This window comes from Cyprinodon tularosa, unplaced genomic scaffold (assembly GCF_016077235.1).
Source record: "Cyprinodon tularosa strain WSP-4 unplaced genomic scaffold, ASM1607723v1 ctg29, whole genome shotgun sequence".
In the NCBI taxonomy this organism is placed as follows: Eukaryota; Metazoa; Chordata; class Actinopteri; order Cyprinodontiformes; family Cyprinodontidae; genus Cyprinodon; species Cyprinodon tularosa.
Window position 1 is genome coordinate 971,590 of NW_024038996.1, and position 15,519 is coordinate 987,108.

The window sequence follows — 15,519 nt, forward strand, 5'->3', positions numbered from 1 at the left end:
AATGAAGGGATTTTAAATGCCTCCTTAAGGGTTTTTATTATTCAAAAGAGACTTTTAACCTGACAAGCAGACCACATAGGAATCTATATTTTAATGTATGCATTATTACTGATTGTTCAAATAAGTGCGCAAGCAAGAACCCTTAAGTTTCACATCTAGTTTTAGACCCAGACTGTGCCTTTGGTTAAGCAACCTTACAAAACATTTAGAGATTAAGCAATTAGCAAGACTTATCATTCATAACAATGTAGAAAACAGTTATGTGGGAGGTTTAATGCAAAAGCCTTTTGTGTTTATGTCACGCTCCCTCAAAAGCCCTGAGAGTTTGTTTTTTGTGTGTGTGTGTGTGTTTCTTCTTGTTTATATCACCTATTTCAGACCGTTTAAGTTTATTTACTAAACTTCAGATGACCAACAGGCCTTATGGGGACCGAAGACTCGATCTGATGTGATTGAGTTTTAATATTAGAGACTCAGTTTAGGGGTACGTGTGAAATAACTTTAGTACTGATCCTAGTTAGGGTTAGGGTAAATGTCAGGGTGAAGCAGGAATATAATAACTAAAATGAATCTAAGTCCTGATAAGGATAGGCATACAAACTTGAGTGCGTGGATGTGGCCATGTTTTTGTTTGGTGTTTAGGATAAATGTAAGGGTTAGGTATAAATGCAGTAACTTAGGCTCTAAGTCAATGTAAAGTTTTGATAGGGATAGTAAGACAAACTTGTGTGTTTGGTTGGTGGTGTGGGCAGGGGTGGGGGTGCAGTAAAGTTGACAAATGACACTAGGTGGTAGCAGAGCTCCCCCGGGCAGGTGCACCAGAACTGTTGACCTGGGCAATATCCCTCTTTCACTTTTGATTTATAGCCTGCATGTGAAGGTAATGCAGATTTCACTATAGTTGCCTGGTGACTGTTTGGTTATCTGTGTGTGTATAAAAAGGCTTAATGTTTTAGTTAAGAAATGTTTCTGATTATTATACATGTTTGTTTTTTTAATCATTAGTCTGTACAACTGAAATCCATATGTCAATTAATCTGTGCTCAGCATTGTTTAGAATATCTCATATACCTCACTAATGGATCCATTAGGATGAGGAAAACCCCAGCACCTAAATTTCTTCTACTTATGGTTAATAATAGGAAGCAATTACCAGAATCATAGGCATTAAGCTATTTTCCCACGATGAAATGTTACAGCTAACTATGAGCTGCTGTTAGAGTTAGCAGAGAAAAAAGTAGAAAAAAAAGAGTAAAAAATAAAAATACAGTATTACCATTTTATTTCAGCCTCTGAATAGCCTATAACAAAAATTCAACAACAGCATTAAACATTTGCACATGTTTTATTATTCTACAGCTCCAGAGCGTAAGTCGCATAACACCTGACAGTGTGGATTGTTTACTCCCTCAGCAGTGGATAGTGTTGCCTCTGGTGTTGAGGCAGCTTTAGAAGTAGTTTGCCACCCTGCGAACAGACTGGATAGTGGGATTCTCTGCTTGCCACTCCTTGTGGCTGCATAAGCTTCCTCTCTCCACGATGTACATGCGTCCACGATAATTTGGCTCCTCATACAACACCCAGCTGTTGGGAGTTATAAGAAAAACAAATGCACACATTTAAATTCTGCAGTAAAAATAAGGATTATATTAATTTCATATTGCTACATATAAGTTCATATTTCTAGGTGTACAATTTAAGAGTTAATATTTTATGATGATGTTATTATTTTCTTGCAATGTCTTTGAAAATATTTAGAACTTATGATGGCAGAAGGGAAAAAAATCTTTATTTGAATTTAAGTATTTGTCAGCAATATTTACATTTGAACAAAAAGTGGAATATACATGACTCTCTACAGAGGGAAATAAATAGCTCTCTCACTCTCTTTTTTTCAGCATATTTGTCTAGAAAATATTTCTCAATTCGTCTTTTGGAGACTCCAAAGCACTGTACTATTCCAAATACTTCATGCTGTTGTAGGGCATTCTAATTGCCCTGATTCATTGATAACAGATGCTTCTGTCAACTCAGTCCTGGCTAGGATGAAAGAGCTGACTAAGGAGCTGCGGCTTCACATTCTCGCTGTTTAAATCAAGAAAGGGATATTAATGTAGAGCATTATTGTTTCTTTGAATTCCAGTAGGATACAGTGCAAAGCATTATAATAAAAAAATGAATAAAGAAATCTTAGAAGACGTGTTTGGTAGCCAAAAGTGTGTGCTGTGCTGGGCAGGATGATAATGACTGTGGTAAAAAGGGATTTAAGGAGGACCACCAAGGCCATCCTGGTGAATCTGGGTTTGTTTGTGACAATTTCTAAAACCGCAAGGCCCACACGTACTGCACACTACTGGATTTCATGTCACTGATGACTGGTCTGATTTCTCATTTCATTCACCTGCCTTGCTCTGCCCAGTTCTCATTATGGCTCAGCTGATCCACCTGCTTCGGCATCTGTTTAACCAGCCTTGAACCAGTCATTAGTGCCAGATTGTACGAGCTTTTGGTGAGAGTTCTCTAGGGTACCTGAGTGTCTCTGATTGCCTTATCCTGACCCATTCTGCTTCTGGACTTCTTACCCTGCCTGTTCCAGTTCTGATCTGTTTGACTGAACAGTCTTCGGACTGCTGCTATATTTTGCCTGTCTGTTAACCAAACCTGGAATTGTTCCCCGACTCCGTTATGGATTCCCCTTTGGCACCTCTTCGGACCTCTGATCTCCTGGTTCTGAATACTAATTATGTCTTCAACACCGGCTTTGGTACCACCCTCTGGATTATCCTGCCTTCCTTCATTTGCTCAGTTCTTATCTTCTGCCTGTCATCTGACCATCTGATCCACTTTTTCAGTTAAGGTACTGTCTAAATCATCTGGGAAGATGAAACAAAATATTATTCTTTAGGCAAAATGACATGTCCTTTATTTGGTCTAAAAGATGAGAAGCCTTCAACTCTGAGAACTGCACCCCCATTATCACACATGAGGCTAAACATGGAGGTGGAAACGTGATGTTGTTTTTCTATACAATGAGCAGGGGAACCTAACCGAAGTAAATGGCATAATTTTAAAGGAGGAAAATATAATTGTTCTCAAAGAGAAAACAAAAACTCATGCAGTCTGCAGAGAAACTTAGTCTTGGACACCAGTGGACATATACAGCGACCCAAAACACACAGCAAATGTTGTAAAGCACAGGCGTAACTTTCTGAAGGACTGGTGGGGACATGTCTCCACCAACTTTGGCCTAGTGAGGACAGTCCCCACCGATAATCTCCCCTTATCCCCCTTTCCGCTCATTTTCATTTAGCCAAAGGTAACAGAGGTTGGGTGCAGCCAACTGTATTCAGAGCGTTTTGAGTCAGTGTTTTTTCCTCTTTTGCGCTGCTCTCGTGTCCTGCCTCTCCGTGTAATATTATCGGATCTGTCGCTTTGAGACATCTTTGCGGTTGCATTTTACTGCGTACAGAGTCGCTACATTGTTGAAGGAGAGACCCACAGCAGCACTCAGTGAATATTAACCAGCAGCTACCTCGATGTTTAAGTAAAAGTTAGGAGACGGGTTAGTTCAAATAGTTAAAAATTCCACCGAAAAATCTGTTCGTTAGACTTATGCAGCTTTTTTGGCTAAAAATGGCAATGGATTGTAAGTTTTAAAAAGTTGGTCTTATAACGCAGAAGCTTGAGAAAACATAGTTTGTTCTTCTTTACTAGTTAAAAAAATCTTTTTTTCTTAAAGGACCATGACTCCCAGTTACAGGCTGAAATTAATTAATCAGACTGCAGAGCTTCTACATATCTTAAAATTTTGTTTCTGGCATGATCATATTATTAAATAGGTTCATAAACCTTTTTAAACAGAGCACAGAGAGAAGTAGGGAGAGCTGCAGATTTAAAGGTGAAACAGATTTACTGGGACATGAAACATGCATTAAAATATATCTCCAAGTTTAACACAAAGTTTACAAGAAAAAAATATGCTATGCTATGTTTAAAATGCAGCATATCCCATTTTTTTCTGGATGGAATTGAAATTGTACTTCTAGAAATGCATGATATATCAATGTTTTTGGGCCCTATATTCATAATGCACTAAAAGGCATCTCTCTAACATATATAAATATAAATATCAGTGTATTGTGGTCTTGTGTTCTCAAAAATAGGAAAGCATTCAATTAAGCTCATTTTTGGAAAATTAATCCAATGAAAGTGTAACTGTAGGTCCATGAGCCACCACCCGAGTGTTCCACACCAACTTTCATCGCAAAGTTACACCCTTGCTGTATAGAAATGGTAAACAGACAAAAACACTAACACCTTGCAGTGGCTCAGCCAAAGTCCTGTCTTGAATAATTGAGAATCTGTAAAGGTAACTAAAAATCAGGGTGAGGGCAAGGAGACCCTCCAATCTGAAAGAGTTGGAATTTATTGCTAAAGATGAATGGGCAGAAATACTAGTGGAATCATGCATACAGCTGGTTAGCAATAACAGGAAGCTATTACTGTAATAACACAAAGAAGGTTTTTATGAGAATTTGGGCAAAGTTATTCATTTTGACAATCCAAGTTTTGTTTACAAGTACAGTAGGAGAGGGTTTTTTGTCCCATAGTAATGCCTCCTGCGCATGGTCTTATCTACCGGTAATAAGTGATACCTGCCTCATGTCCAATCAAGAGAACACTTGCTTATTGAATTGGAGGAACTTCAATCCCAAATTTGAAAGTGATATAAAGATCTTGTGGCCTTTAGTAGTACTGAGAGACTGTTGACATTTGGTTTATGCATTCTGCAATTGACTCTTATTTAATATCAATGCCAAAAGCAGGATTTAGATTGTTTTTGTGTAGTTATCTTTGTAAATATAAGGACAAAGGATTGAAATAATTTAAAGTAAAGAACCGAAGGATCCAAAGTATTTGGAGTGTCATGATATTGCACAATATTGGAAAGTGTTGAAATACTTGATTATGTTATAGTTTAATTATTTTTTTGTTAATAATTTTGAAAATAAATTTGAAAATTTGCCTTAAGAGGAGTGTAAACATATAAACATATAAGAACAAAAATCAATACACAGATTGTTGAAGTAAAAGGTTAAAAATACATACGCCCCGTCGCCATAAACTTTAATGGAGTTGACACAGTTCTTGGTCAGACCTTGTGCTTGTAGAAACGGACAGTCATCACACAATTCCACACACTGACCAGCAAAGTCGTCTCCCTCGAACAGTTCCAATCTGTAGTGTTCTCCGTGCTGGGGAGGTAAATGGCAGAAGTGATATCGCATAGTCATATAGCAGCAAGGCTAGTCTTTATCTTTCACAAATGTCAGAGCCTATTTCATGACAGAAGCTGTATTCTATGTGCACCTATATGATGTTGAGGATGGTATGAAAAAGTCAGTTTCTGGAGAGCTCTTGATTTCCTTTCATTAATTATGTCTTCAGCAAACTTTAAAGTGTAAAGGACAGTAAAGTGTAAAGCTCTGTTATTTTAATTATCAGTCTTTGATTTCTCTGTCAAACAACTGTTTGTTTGCTGTACTTATTCCAGTCTGACTAACCAACCTAAAATATCTCTGCCCCTAGGGTCTCTTAGAAAAAAACACATAGACCTAGAGTACTTAAACTCACCATTCTAATTGGTCGGCAGGAGCCCATGTGATCATTATGAGCATTCCAGCGCTGGAATTCAGGGTACTCTCCATGCTCCAGAATGTACTGCTGGCCCTTGAAGTCAGGATGGTCAAAGCAGACAAAGGCGCCGCTCTCCACCCTGGCAGAGTTGACTCTGTTCATGAAGCCATGGTCCTGAAAGTTGTCACATTCGCTGCATAGCTCCAGCTTCCTGCCCGTGAAGCATTTGCCCTCGTAGAGCACAATCTATATTTTCACGACATTGAATAAGGAAAGTAAAAGGCATCCAAAAAATTATCAAATATTTCCGAATCACAAGCATTTGGAATGCCTTAAAATACATCTTTGTGTAAATCAACAAGGTTCATTGGAATTGCTTGGGGAAGATCTGCTTCAGTTGCATTAGGGTTGTGATACTCACCTTTCCTGAGTACTGAGACATTTTCCACTGTCAAAGTCCTTCAAAGTATTCACACAATTCAAGAGAAAAATTTGGACTCTCAGATATATATGCCTGACAGAAAGAGTGCCACTATCACGAGGCAGATGCCACAAAAGCACTACAATGGAGGGGTTTAGATGTTTTGCCAAATAGACAGTTTCCCTTACACGTGTCAATGCTGATATTGTAGTTTGCCCCCAGAGGAGAGCAAAACAATAGACTGGTTGAGATTCTGCTTTGATTGGGCTTTGGGAGAGATGTTCAACTTTGCCAGGGGTTGCAGCGTAATATTTGGGACAATTCCAAATGGGGGGCATGAAAGGAAAAACAACCATAGGAAACAGACGTGAGAGGGCAGGGATAAATCCACCAATATACTCTCCTCTGACAAACAACAGCTGTGATGCTCCAAAGGCAGTCTCGAACTAATTATTTGGCAGTCCAAATGTCTCTCTTCAAACCAGATAGCCCACCTGTTGATTCTCAGGATCCCTCTGTGTTGATGTTTCACTTGTATTCTCTCGTTTCAGGGGGGCTGGTGTGGTTTGTGAGTCATAGTGTTAGTGGCTTGTTTGGGGCCTTCTGTCTGAGTTGCTTCTGAGGGTGCTCCGCCTATAGGCTTCTGATCTGGACTGGTAGGAAAACTAATCTCATGGTTCCACTGTGTCCTAGAGACTACTGGTGGGGGAAACTGTCCAGAGGGGATGTCGGGAAAACAGTTGTTCAGATGTTTGGTGGGATTGTTTTATGGCTATTTGGGATCTCTAGGTGAATGGTAAGTTGGCTTTTATGGTGGGGCCCTTTGTTTGGGTGTCGCTGATAGAATAGGGCTGGGCATTGTGTTCTTGGTAGATTGCTTGCTGGGGCTTAGTCACTTATCCACATTGTGTCCTCTGCTGTCATTTGTGGTTTGGGGCCTGTTGTAAAGCTCTCTAACACTATATAGCTATACATTTTTAGTCCAGACAGCTTCTGCTGCTCACGTCTACAGTAACATCAATTTACCATTTAGGGCCTGATCCTTAGCAGGCTTGCTCACATTACGAGTGGAAAAATTTTTGTACATCAAGAGTGGAACTGCAAAGAAGGCATAATTTGTGTCTGCCATTCAACAGATACCATGTGCAAACCTTTTTTGCAAGTTTGCCTCTATTGATATGCAGATCATATTCTAATGACCAAACAATGCAAATTCATGCAAATGTAAATATTTACCAGGTGATTTTTTCCCCCCCAAAAAAATCTGCAACCAGAGGATGTTTTTTAGCACTTATGTAAGTGAGGTACAAACTGACATGCACCTACAAAAAGAGGCATTGATACAATGCCAGATGATGCAGAGAGATGCTGCGCACTTGTAAATATATTTGGATTGTAATAAATTACCATTAACATTAACAGAGTAATATTAACTAATAAAAAATGGAGGCTGTTACAAATTAATCCGCCAGGGCAGCAGACAATCTTTATAAAATTAAACCAAGCACTGCTGTCTTGCAGCAAGAAGGTCTTGGGTTACATTCACGGCCTGGGGTCTTTCTGCATGGAGTTTGCATGTTCTCCCTGGGCATTTAAAGGTTTTCTCTGGGTACTCCGGCTTCCTCCCACAGACAGAAAACATGACTGTTAGGTTAATTGGCTTCTCTAAATTTTCCTTAGGTGTGAGTGTGTGTGAATGGTTGTTTGTCCTGTTTGTCTCTGTGTTGCCCTGGAATGGACTGGAGACCTTTCCAGGGTGTACCCCGTCTCTCACACGTAGACAGCTGGAGATAGACACCAGCACCCTTTGCTACCCCAGCAGGGATACAGCGTGATGGAAAATGGTTGGATGCTGCAAATTAGTAAATGGTTAAATTAGTAAATTAGTAATATTTTAATAAGGATATCTTGACCATTGCGCCAAATTATGGATTTCATACCATTTCTTCTCCTCTTCAAGCATGTGGTGACAGTGGACATGAAACTTCGCAACCTCGCTTGGGATAAGCGTGACGGAAAATGGATGGATATAAAGATATATATCAAAAAAGTGGGTGCATCATCTACTCATCACAACAGGATTCTTTTCCCCTCCCTCAAGGTAGATAAAACATAACCATTGTTACCTTCCCAGCTCTATGGCTCCTCTCCGTGGTTTGGAACCGCTGGTTAATAAAGCTAAGACCCGTCCGAACTTAGCTTGGCTAGTTGCGGCTGGTTACTAGCCGTCCGGGTTTATTGCACACAACAGTACTTTATGGCTGTGGAACCGAACTTATTCTCACCAACGGCTCTACTTCTAACTGCTGCAAGCAGGATTATTCCACACACACACACAGAAAAAAAACATACTGCTACGTGCTGGCTACGTCACCCGCTCCCCCCCCGAGGCCACCTCCTTAAAGGGGAATGCTCAGGCCGGTAACACCATGCAAAAAGCATGATTTAGTTTTTTTTTTAAATTAGTGTGTCATTTCAAGCAGCTAGTGGGAGTATAATATAGCGCGCACACAAAAGAAAGCGTTAATTACTTTGCCAATATGTGACCAGTGAATTAATTACTATGCCAATATGTGACCAGTGAATTTCTCCGCTATGAGATCAATAAAGCTAATCTAATCTAATCTAATGCAAAAAAGATCAATTTCCATATCTTAATATTCGTGCAGCAATCTTTGTAGATCACCCGCAACACGCTCACTGGCATCTTGTGACTTAATTATTGTTTTAGTCCTCAATGCATTATGAAGCAGATGCTATTGCCATAAAACAGGACAGATAGACCCAGTATTCAGAGGTGAGACAGTCAGTAGGAAAGTTCAAAAGGTTTATTAAACAAAAACAGACAGAACAGAAGTGCACTGTTGTGGAACTGCGACCGCAGCGACTGCAGGTCTGGGTCGCCACCCATCAATGATTCTGTAGAATCATTGATGGGAGAGAAACACAGGTAAGTGACCACGATCATCTGAACAGAAGATTATAATTAAAGTGAGTCACTTACCTGGTTTAACAGTACAGTCCTCTCAGGAACGGACAGATCCGTGTTCCAGGAATCCATGAGAGCACAAAGGCAGGTTCAGAGTCCCCTGTGTCGAGCATCCAGCTCAGACAGAAACGCACCTTAAAGGACAGGATCAAGGTCCTCTGCGTCGAGCATCCAGCTCTGACAGAGACGCACCATGAAGGACAGGTTCAGAGTCCCGTGCTTCGAGCATTCAACTCAGACATAAACGCACAGAAAGGCAGAATCCAGCAGGAGTCCAACTGAGGTTTGGGTGGGAAGATCAGGCAGGGACAGACAGGGCCAGTGGGTGAGAGGGAACAGAATCAGGAAAACAAAATCACTAGGGAAACACTGGAACGCTCTCACCAACTGGTTAGGGAAAATAACTCGCCTGAGGACACTGGCTTGAGAATAAACTCTTCACAGGAACAGGTACAAGAACCTTGGAACTAAATAAAATAAACAAAACCGACTGACCGGAGAGACAGAAATCAAACAGGGAACAAACAGAAGTCAAACAATGATCTAGACAGGATAGATGGGCTATAAGGGAAACCGGCAGGTGGATGAGATCAGAGATGATGATGAACTGGGCAGAACTTGGCAGATGAGTGACATAAACAATTAAGGCCAGCTAACAGAGCAGATCATGACAGCTATAGTGTCTGTGCATTGGTACACTAAAATATTTGACAGTATTTATTCCAGCACACTTAACAACCTCAGCTGGGATAATGCTTTACAGAAAATGGGTAGATGAATGACAGTATTTGTGACTTACAGATGTCAAAATAGTAAACTCTCCTCCATATGCCAAAGGTTTCGTTATGTCCCCTGATCACTGGATTCCCATGGTGACATTGTCTCTGATGAAGACTAGATACTTTTTAAAATCTTCTTTGTGACACCTTAAGTGGAAATCTTCACTAAGCTGCAACTGTTAGAATAGTGAGAAAAAAATAAACAGGAAAAATACACACACACAGCTGGATGGCATCTTAATGTCACTTGATGTTTATGATTTATACATCAAAGATAGTTGATATACTTTACACCTAGAATGTTTTAGCAGTATTAAATCATCTGTCTTTTTGCATAAAATCAATTTCACAATTTTTAATGATCTGATAATCCAAGAGAGGACACTTCAGTTTGGACAAAAGAACACAAATCATACTCATACTAGAGTACAGAGAGCACAAATCTGACTTCATTTCCTGAAAAATAGTAGAAATAGATACCAAGGTTACCACAAACAGATCTAACAATCGGACAAAGAAAGGACATCTGCTAAATCTTAATGACTACCTGATAACCTGTCCAACACCCCCACTTTAGGAGAGTCAGGAGTAACAGAACCAATAGCAGAGTATTGGCGTAAATGGCCCAGGGTTCCAGAAAATTACATAATTTACATATTTATCACACTTTGTGTAAAGTACAGTATGCACATTTAAAAAGTATACAAGTATTTCTGCTGTGATGCCGACAATCAATACTTTCTCTATATAGCTATATTTATATCTATATATGTATCTATATATCTATCTACAACGTATAATTAATTCTATCTATCTATCTATCTAATGTATAATTATATGCATAATTAATATTATCCATCTGGATTTACATTTCATTATTTTTAGAGTGTGCTCCATTATTCAGTTTATTCATTTATTCAAACAGCAGCAACAGAAAAAAAGAAGTTTTAGTTTAGCAGGTGCAACGAAAAATTGCATTAAGTATAGCTGAAGCTGCAATAATGTTATAATGACACTATAGAAAAATGAGAAACATTAGAAGCAGCTGAGAAAGTGACTTGTTACCCCAATAGAAGAAAGCAATGTTCTGTGGATTAATTAATTGTGGTCATTAGAAATGCATGCAACTAAATGACACCATAGTCAGGCGAAATTCAGGTCTACTTAAAACTATCTCATCTATTGAACTTCTACTTCATGCAGAGCCCAATGTACTCCCACTTTTAAACCTTGATTTTTATCTTGCACAACTCTGGCACAGATATTTGTTTTGAAGGTAAAGGTCATCCAGCCTTACTGTCTGCAATAATGCAAAGCAAAGGCAAAGTGCTTTTGACTTACTTAGCTTAATAAAAAGGTTTTTGAGTCTGATAGGAACGCATACGTTATTATCTCTAACAACCTCATATTGAAATAGAAGTTGTCTAGTCTTCTATAATGCATATGGAAAAACCCAGTCTGACTAAGGACCTAAGCACACAAACGTAACAGAGATATTGTACTTAATGGGGCGTTACCATGACAGAAGAGAGTACGGAGAAGTATAAAAAGAGGAAAGGTCACTGAATGCACCTCAGTCGTTGACAGAAACCGTGGCAGACAAACCTGTAAGGTATGTAGATGCATTTGGTAAATTTAGGCAATATTAATCTGCTTTTTGAAAACTGACTTAGAAACCAATTTCAAATTCTGATTATTTGAAATTTGTTAAACAAAAATCAACCGGGAAAACAGCTTGGGAAAGTATTTTTCAAATGAATTCTTTTTTTTTTTTACATTTCATTTTTTGCATTCTTGGAACATTTATTTATCTTTTGTTTTGTTTGTCTGGAACAGACTGCTGTCCTGAAAAAAGAAACAATGAAGTTGTTGGTTCTGACTTTAACCCTCGCCCTGCTGTTTACAGCTGGTGAGTTTGTCACTCATTCTCTACTTGACAAACACAACCTCTGCTCCTCTGAAGCAGGAAAATCCATCGGCAAAAAATCCCAACTGTAGCATACATTGCCTGGCAAAAGGATTTACAGTCCTTGAACTTTGATGCATTATTCATGTTTTTCATATATTTAAACTATAAGTTAATGATCAACAAAGAATAATGAGGGTTTGTTAGCTAGAAGGAAAAAATATACAAGCTTTTACAAAAAAAAATATATATATATATATATATATATTCCTCCAACTTTATTTTCATACCCCTAAACAAACACCATACCCATATATCTTCTATAAATAAAAGTCTACATACATTTTTCTGTCATTTTTCTTCTCTGGGCAAGAAGATTTAGAGGGATGTTAGAAGACATTAGTGAGCAAAAAGCATCATGGAGACCAGGTAGTTACGGATACAGTTGTTAAGAGGCTTTAAACAGTGATAGATTATAAAACAATAAATATCCCTGCCTTTGAAAAATAAAATTATTATATCACACTGTTCAATCCACAATGTGAAAATGGAAGATTATGGCAAAATGGTAAACCTACCAATCATGGTTGACAACCTTAATGATAATCTATTGAAATTTAGTTTTAATTAGAGAGGAAGCCAGAAGACCTAAAGTAAGTCTGGAGGTGTTCACCTTGTCAGGTGAGGTGAAGCTGTTTGCAGAACAGCAACTTGGTTGTCCTATTAGTAAATCAGGACATCCCCATTGTCACACATTGTGGTGAAAGTATTATAGTGCAGATGCTTTTCTTCAGCTCTAACAGAACTGTTCATGAGAGAACGAATGGAGAAAAATAGAAGACAAAACCAGAAAATAGAGAAATAAAACTTTTAAAGGCTGTTGCAAAAGAACTGAAACTAGGGTAGAGGTGAAATGGTTTAAGTAAATAAATGCGTTAGTCCAAAGTTAAGACCACAATCTGATTCAGAATCTGAGGCAAAACACAAACTTACCTGAATATTGCTATTTACAGATGCATATATCCAAACTGACAAAGCATACAATATTTTACAAAGAATGGGTAACAGTGTTCTCTTGTAGATTTGAAGGAATGGCAGAGAATGTTAGATTTTTTTATTTCAGAATCAGAATTACGGTACTTTATTTATCCCTTGCTGGAAGGAGGGTAAGAAAGTTTAGCCGGAGTTAGTTACCTCTATATTGCTGGTATAAAGTTTTTTTCTTGAGTGCTTTTTAACATAAAACATCAGTGTATAAATGGACACTTAAAAAAATGCATGAAGTCTTAAGTATTTGCTTTGTTTACAGGTTGGGCTCTGCGCTGTCATCGCTGTGTCCCAAAACAGGCTGGAGGTTCCTGCCAGCGCACAGAAGAGACCTGTAGACCAGATAAGGATGCCTGTGTTGCGGCCAAGTTCCTACGACAACCATGTGAGTTTCTTAAAAAGCATATTTTTTAAGAACTCCAAAACTCTTATAACTATGAATTAATCCACCTGAATTACAGCACCAGATAAGTTATAGAAAGAAGATGTTTTAAACTATATAAATTTTCTACATGTCTCTAAAAGGACAAAGAAGTAGGGGTGTTAAATCTGAAAAAAAAAGTTTTTCATTCATTGTTAAATATCTGAAACTGTCACATGTAACCTTTTGACTGCACAACGTTCTCTTTGCACACTAAAAATCAATATTTCTTTTCTTTCTATAGTTGGCCGATTTCAGAGGTGCATCGCCCTCAGAGACTGCAAAATGCTTCAGATGAATGCCTACATAGATATAAATTGCTGCACCGAAGACATGTGCAACACCTTTCAAAACGTAAAATAAAGAAAGCTGGTCATCTAAACATTGTGAAAAAAACATACACTGTGACTGATAATTAAAAAATAGAGAGAGAAATATTTGCCTTTATGTAATCTTTCATTCCTATGTGACAAAGCCTTATGGAGCTTCTGTTTTGTTTGTTTGTTTGTTTTTTTCATTTTCATACATGCTTTCTACTCTTCTGGTCAAAAAACTACACATACATCCATTACATAATTACATTTTATAACAATTTTGAGCTTTTAATGGTTTAAACCAATTTCTTGTTTTTCACCAGATTTACTGCATATATCAAAAAACTTCATTTTCAACACAACAAGCCTGCAGAAGACTGGATTTATCTTAGATTTTCTCTATTGTGCACATAATGAAGATTTAGGCTTTAATTATTTACCCACTGCCACATAACATTTGTATTAATAATTAAACTTAGACATATCAATCCTAAGAAACCTGGCATCAACTAGGTAACTGAATAAAGAGTAAATGATTCTTATTTCAACTGTTGTGTAATTGACAGATGACCATCGATATATAATTGGCCGAATTTAGGTGTACAAGCTGATGTATAACTAACCGGCCTGCATAAAATAACAGAAAAAACCTACAGATCTTAAGACAGGATTTTTTTTAAATAGAAATTTTCAAAATTTTGGGACAATATTGTCTGATAAAGAGTTCATTTATATACATGTTTAAGCCATGATTTGACATTTAAATATGACTTCCCTACGGCTTCAACCTCTCAAAATCCACCCGTTGACCGTAATAACTTAGAATGCATGAAAATTACAACGGTACAGTTTTTTACCAATATAGACATGTTAGACATCGTTGGAAAGCTTAGATTTTCCACAATTCAACCACCAGGTTCATTTTATGGACATAGAGAGCACCAAAGCACAATTAACACAGATATAACAGCATGTCAAAATGTAAACTTTACTAGGCATCCACAACAACATACATTTGAAGGCATCCAGAAACTTATTTATAAATCCAATCTTCAGTTGTTTATATTCCATTCTTCCATAAGGGTCCACAGATTAAAAGTAATCAAATAATCCATATTCATAATAAAAATATTCCATGATGAGAAAATCGCCACATAACCTACCTTTTTTTATCAGAAAAGTTAGCTTTTCATATTTAATGCTTAGCATGTTGCTAATAAGATTTACTTCCTCAAACTTTTTTCTGTGATGTTTGGTATGTTTCTTTACATTGTCTTCTTACCTACAAGAAAAAAGTGATTGCATCTTTGTATCACTCAATTTGAGTCAGGGATAGCCAATGAAGTCTCACAAGCGCTCCTTGCCTGTCAGCCAATGACACACCGAGTAGAGCCATATTACACCTCATAAAGTCCTGCTGTTATTGGTTAAAGGAATAGTACACCCAAAACATGATTAGCCTTCATTTTCTACTCACCCCCATGCTGAACAACACTCTGGAGTACTTTTTTGATATCTCAAATGCATCTGGAGATCTGGGAGGCTTCTTGCTGTCTGCTGACATTCAAATAATGGAGGTCTATGGTGACCGAGGCAGAAAGGTCCATAAAAGTCCACAAAAAACGTGTCAATATTCCTCCATACTGCTTGTCCAATGTATTCCAAGTGTCCTGAGTGGGTAGCATCAAGAATTTACTCGAAACGAAGTCATTTAGAATGTTTTTAGAGCATAAAGAGTAGTGTATAGGATTTCCTGAAAGCGCAAGCCAGCGCGTTCAGGACGCTACGGAAGCCGGCAGACCAAACCAGATGAAAGTGCGCATTCAGCGTCTGCTCTGCCGATAATGCAAGCGTAGAAGAAGAAATGTGCTGTTTACCTGTGCAAAGAAAGAAACAACGAAAGAAAAATGTCTGAGGACTTCAGTGTTGAGGAAGAGCATGAGTTCTTTGCCGAGCTGAATGCGCACTTTCATCTGGTTTGGTCTGCCGCGGTTTCCGTAGACTC

General features: G+C 38.2%; 2 protein-coding genes across 2 annotated transcripts; one reads left to right on the forward strand and one right to left on the reverse strand.

The window, feature by feature from the left end:
- Window positions 1-1,326: 1,326 nt before the first annotated feature.
- On the reverse strand, window positions 1,327-6,184 carry LOC119787198 (gamma-crystallin N-A-like). Its single transcript, XM_038290868.1, has 4 exons — window positions 6,059-6,184; window positions 5,635-5,883; window positions 5,110-5,255; window positions 1,327-1,584 (listed from the first exon to the last, which is right to left on the reverse strand). The coding sequence occupies exons 1-4, from the start codon at window positions 6,077-6,079 to the stop codon at window positions 1,449-1,451; spliced, it is 552 nt and encodes a 183-aa protein (XP_038146796.1). The 5' UTR covers window positions 6,080-6,184; the 3' UTR covers window positions 1,327-1,448.
- A 5,112-nt stretch (window positions 6,185-11,296) lies between these two features.
- Window positions 11,297-13,635, forward strand: ly97.3 (lymphocyte antigen 97, tandem duplicate 3). Its single transcript, XM_038290863.1, has 4 exons — window positions 11,297-11,438; window positions 11,663-11,735; window positions 13,042-13,164; window positions 13,445-13,635. The coding sequence occupies exons 2-4, from the start codon at window positions 11,687-11,689 to the stop codon at window positions 13,561-13,563; spliced, it is 291 nt and encodes a 96-aa protein (XP_038146791.1). The 5' UTR covers window positions 11,297-11,438; window positions 11,663-11,686; the 3' UTR covers window positions 13,564-13,635.
- Window positions 13,636-15,519: the final 1,884 nt, after the last annotated feature.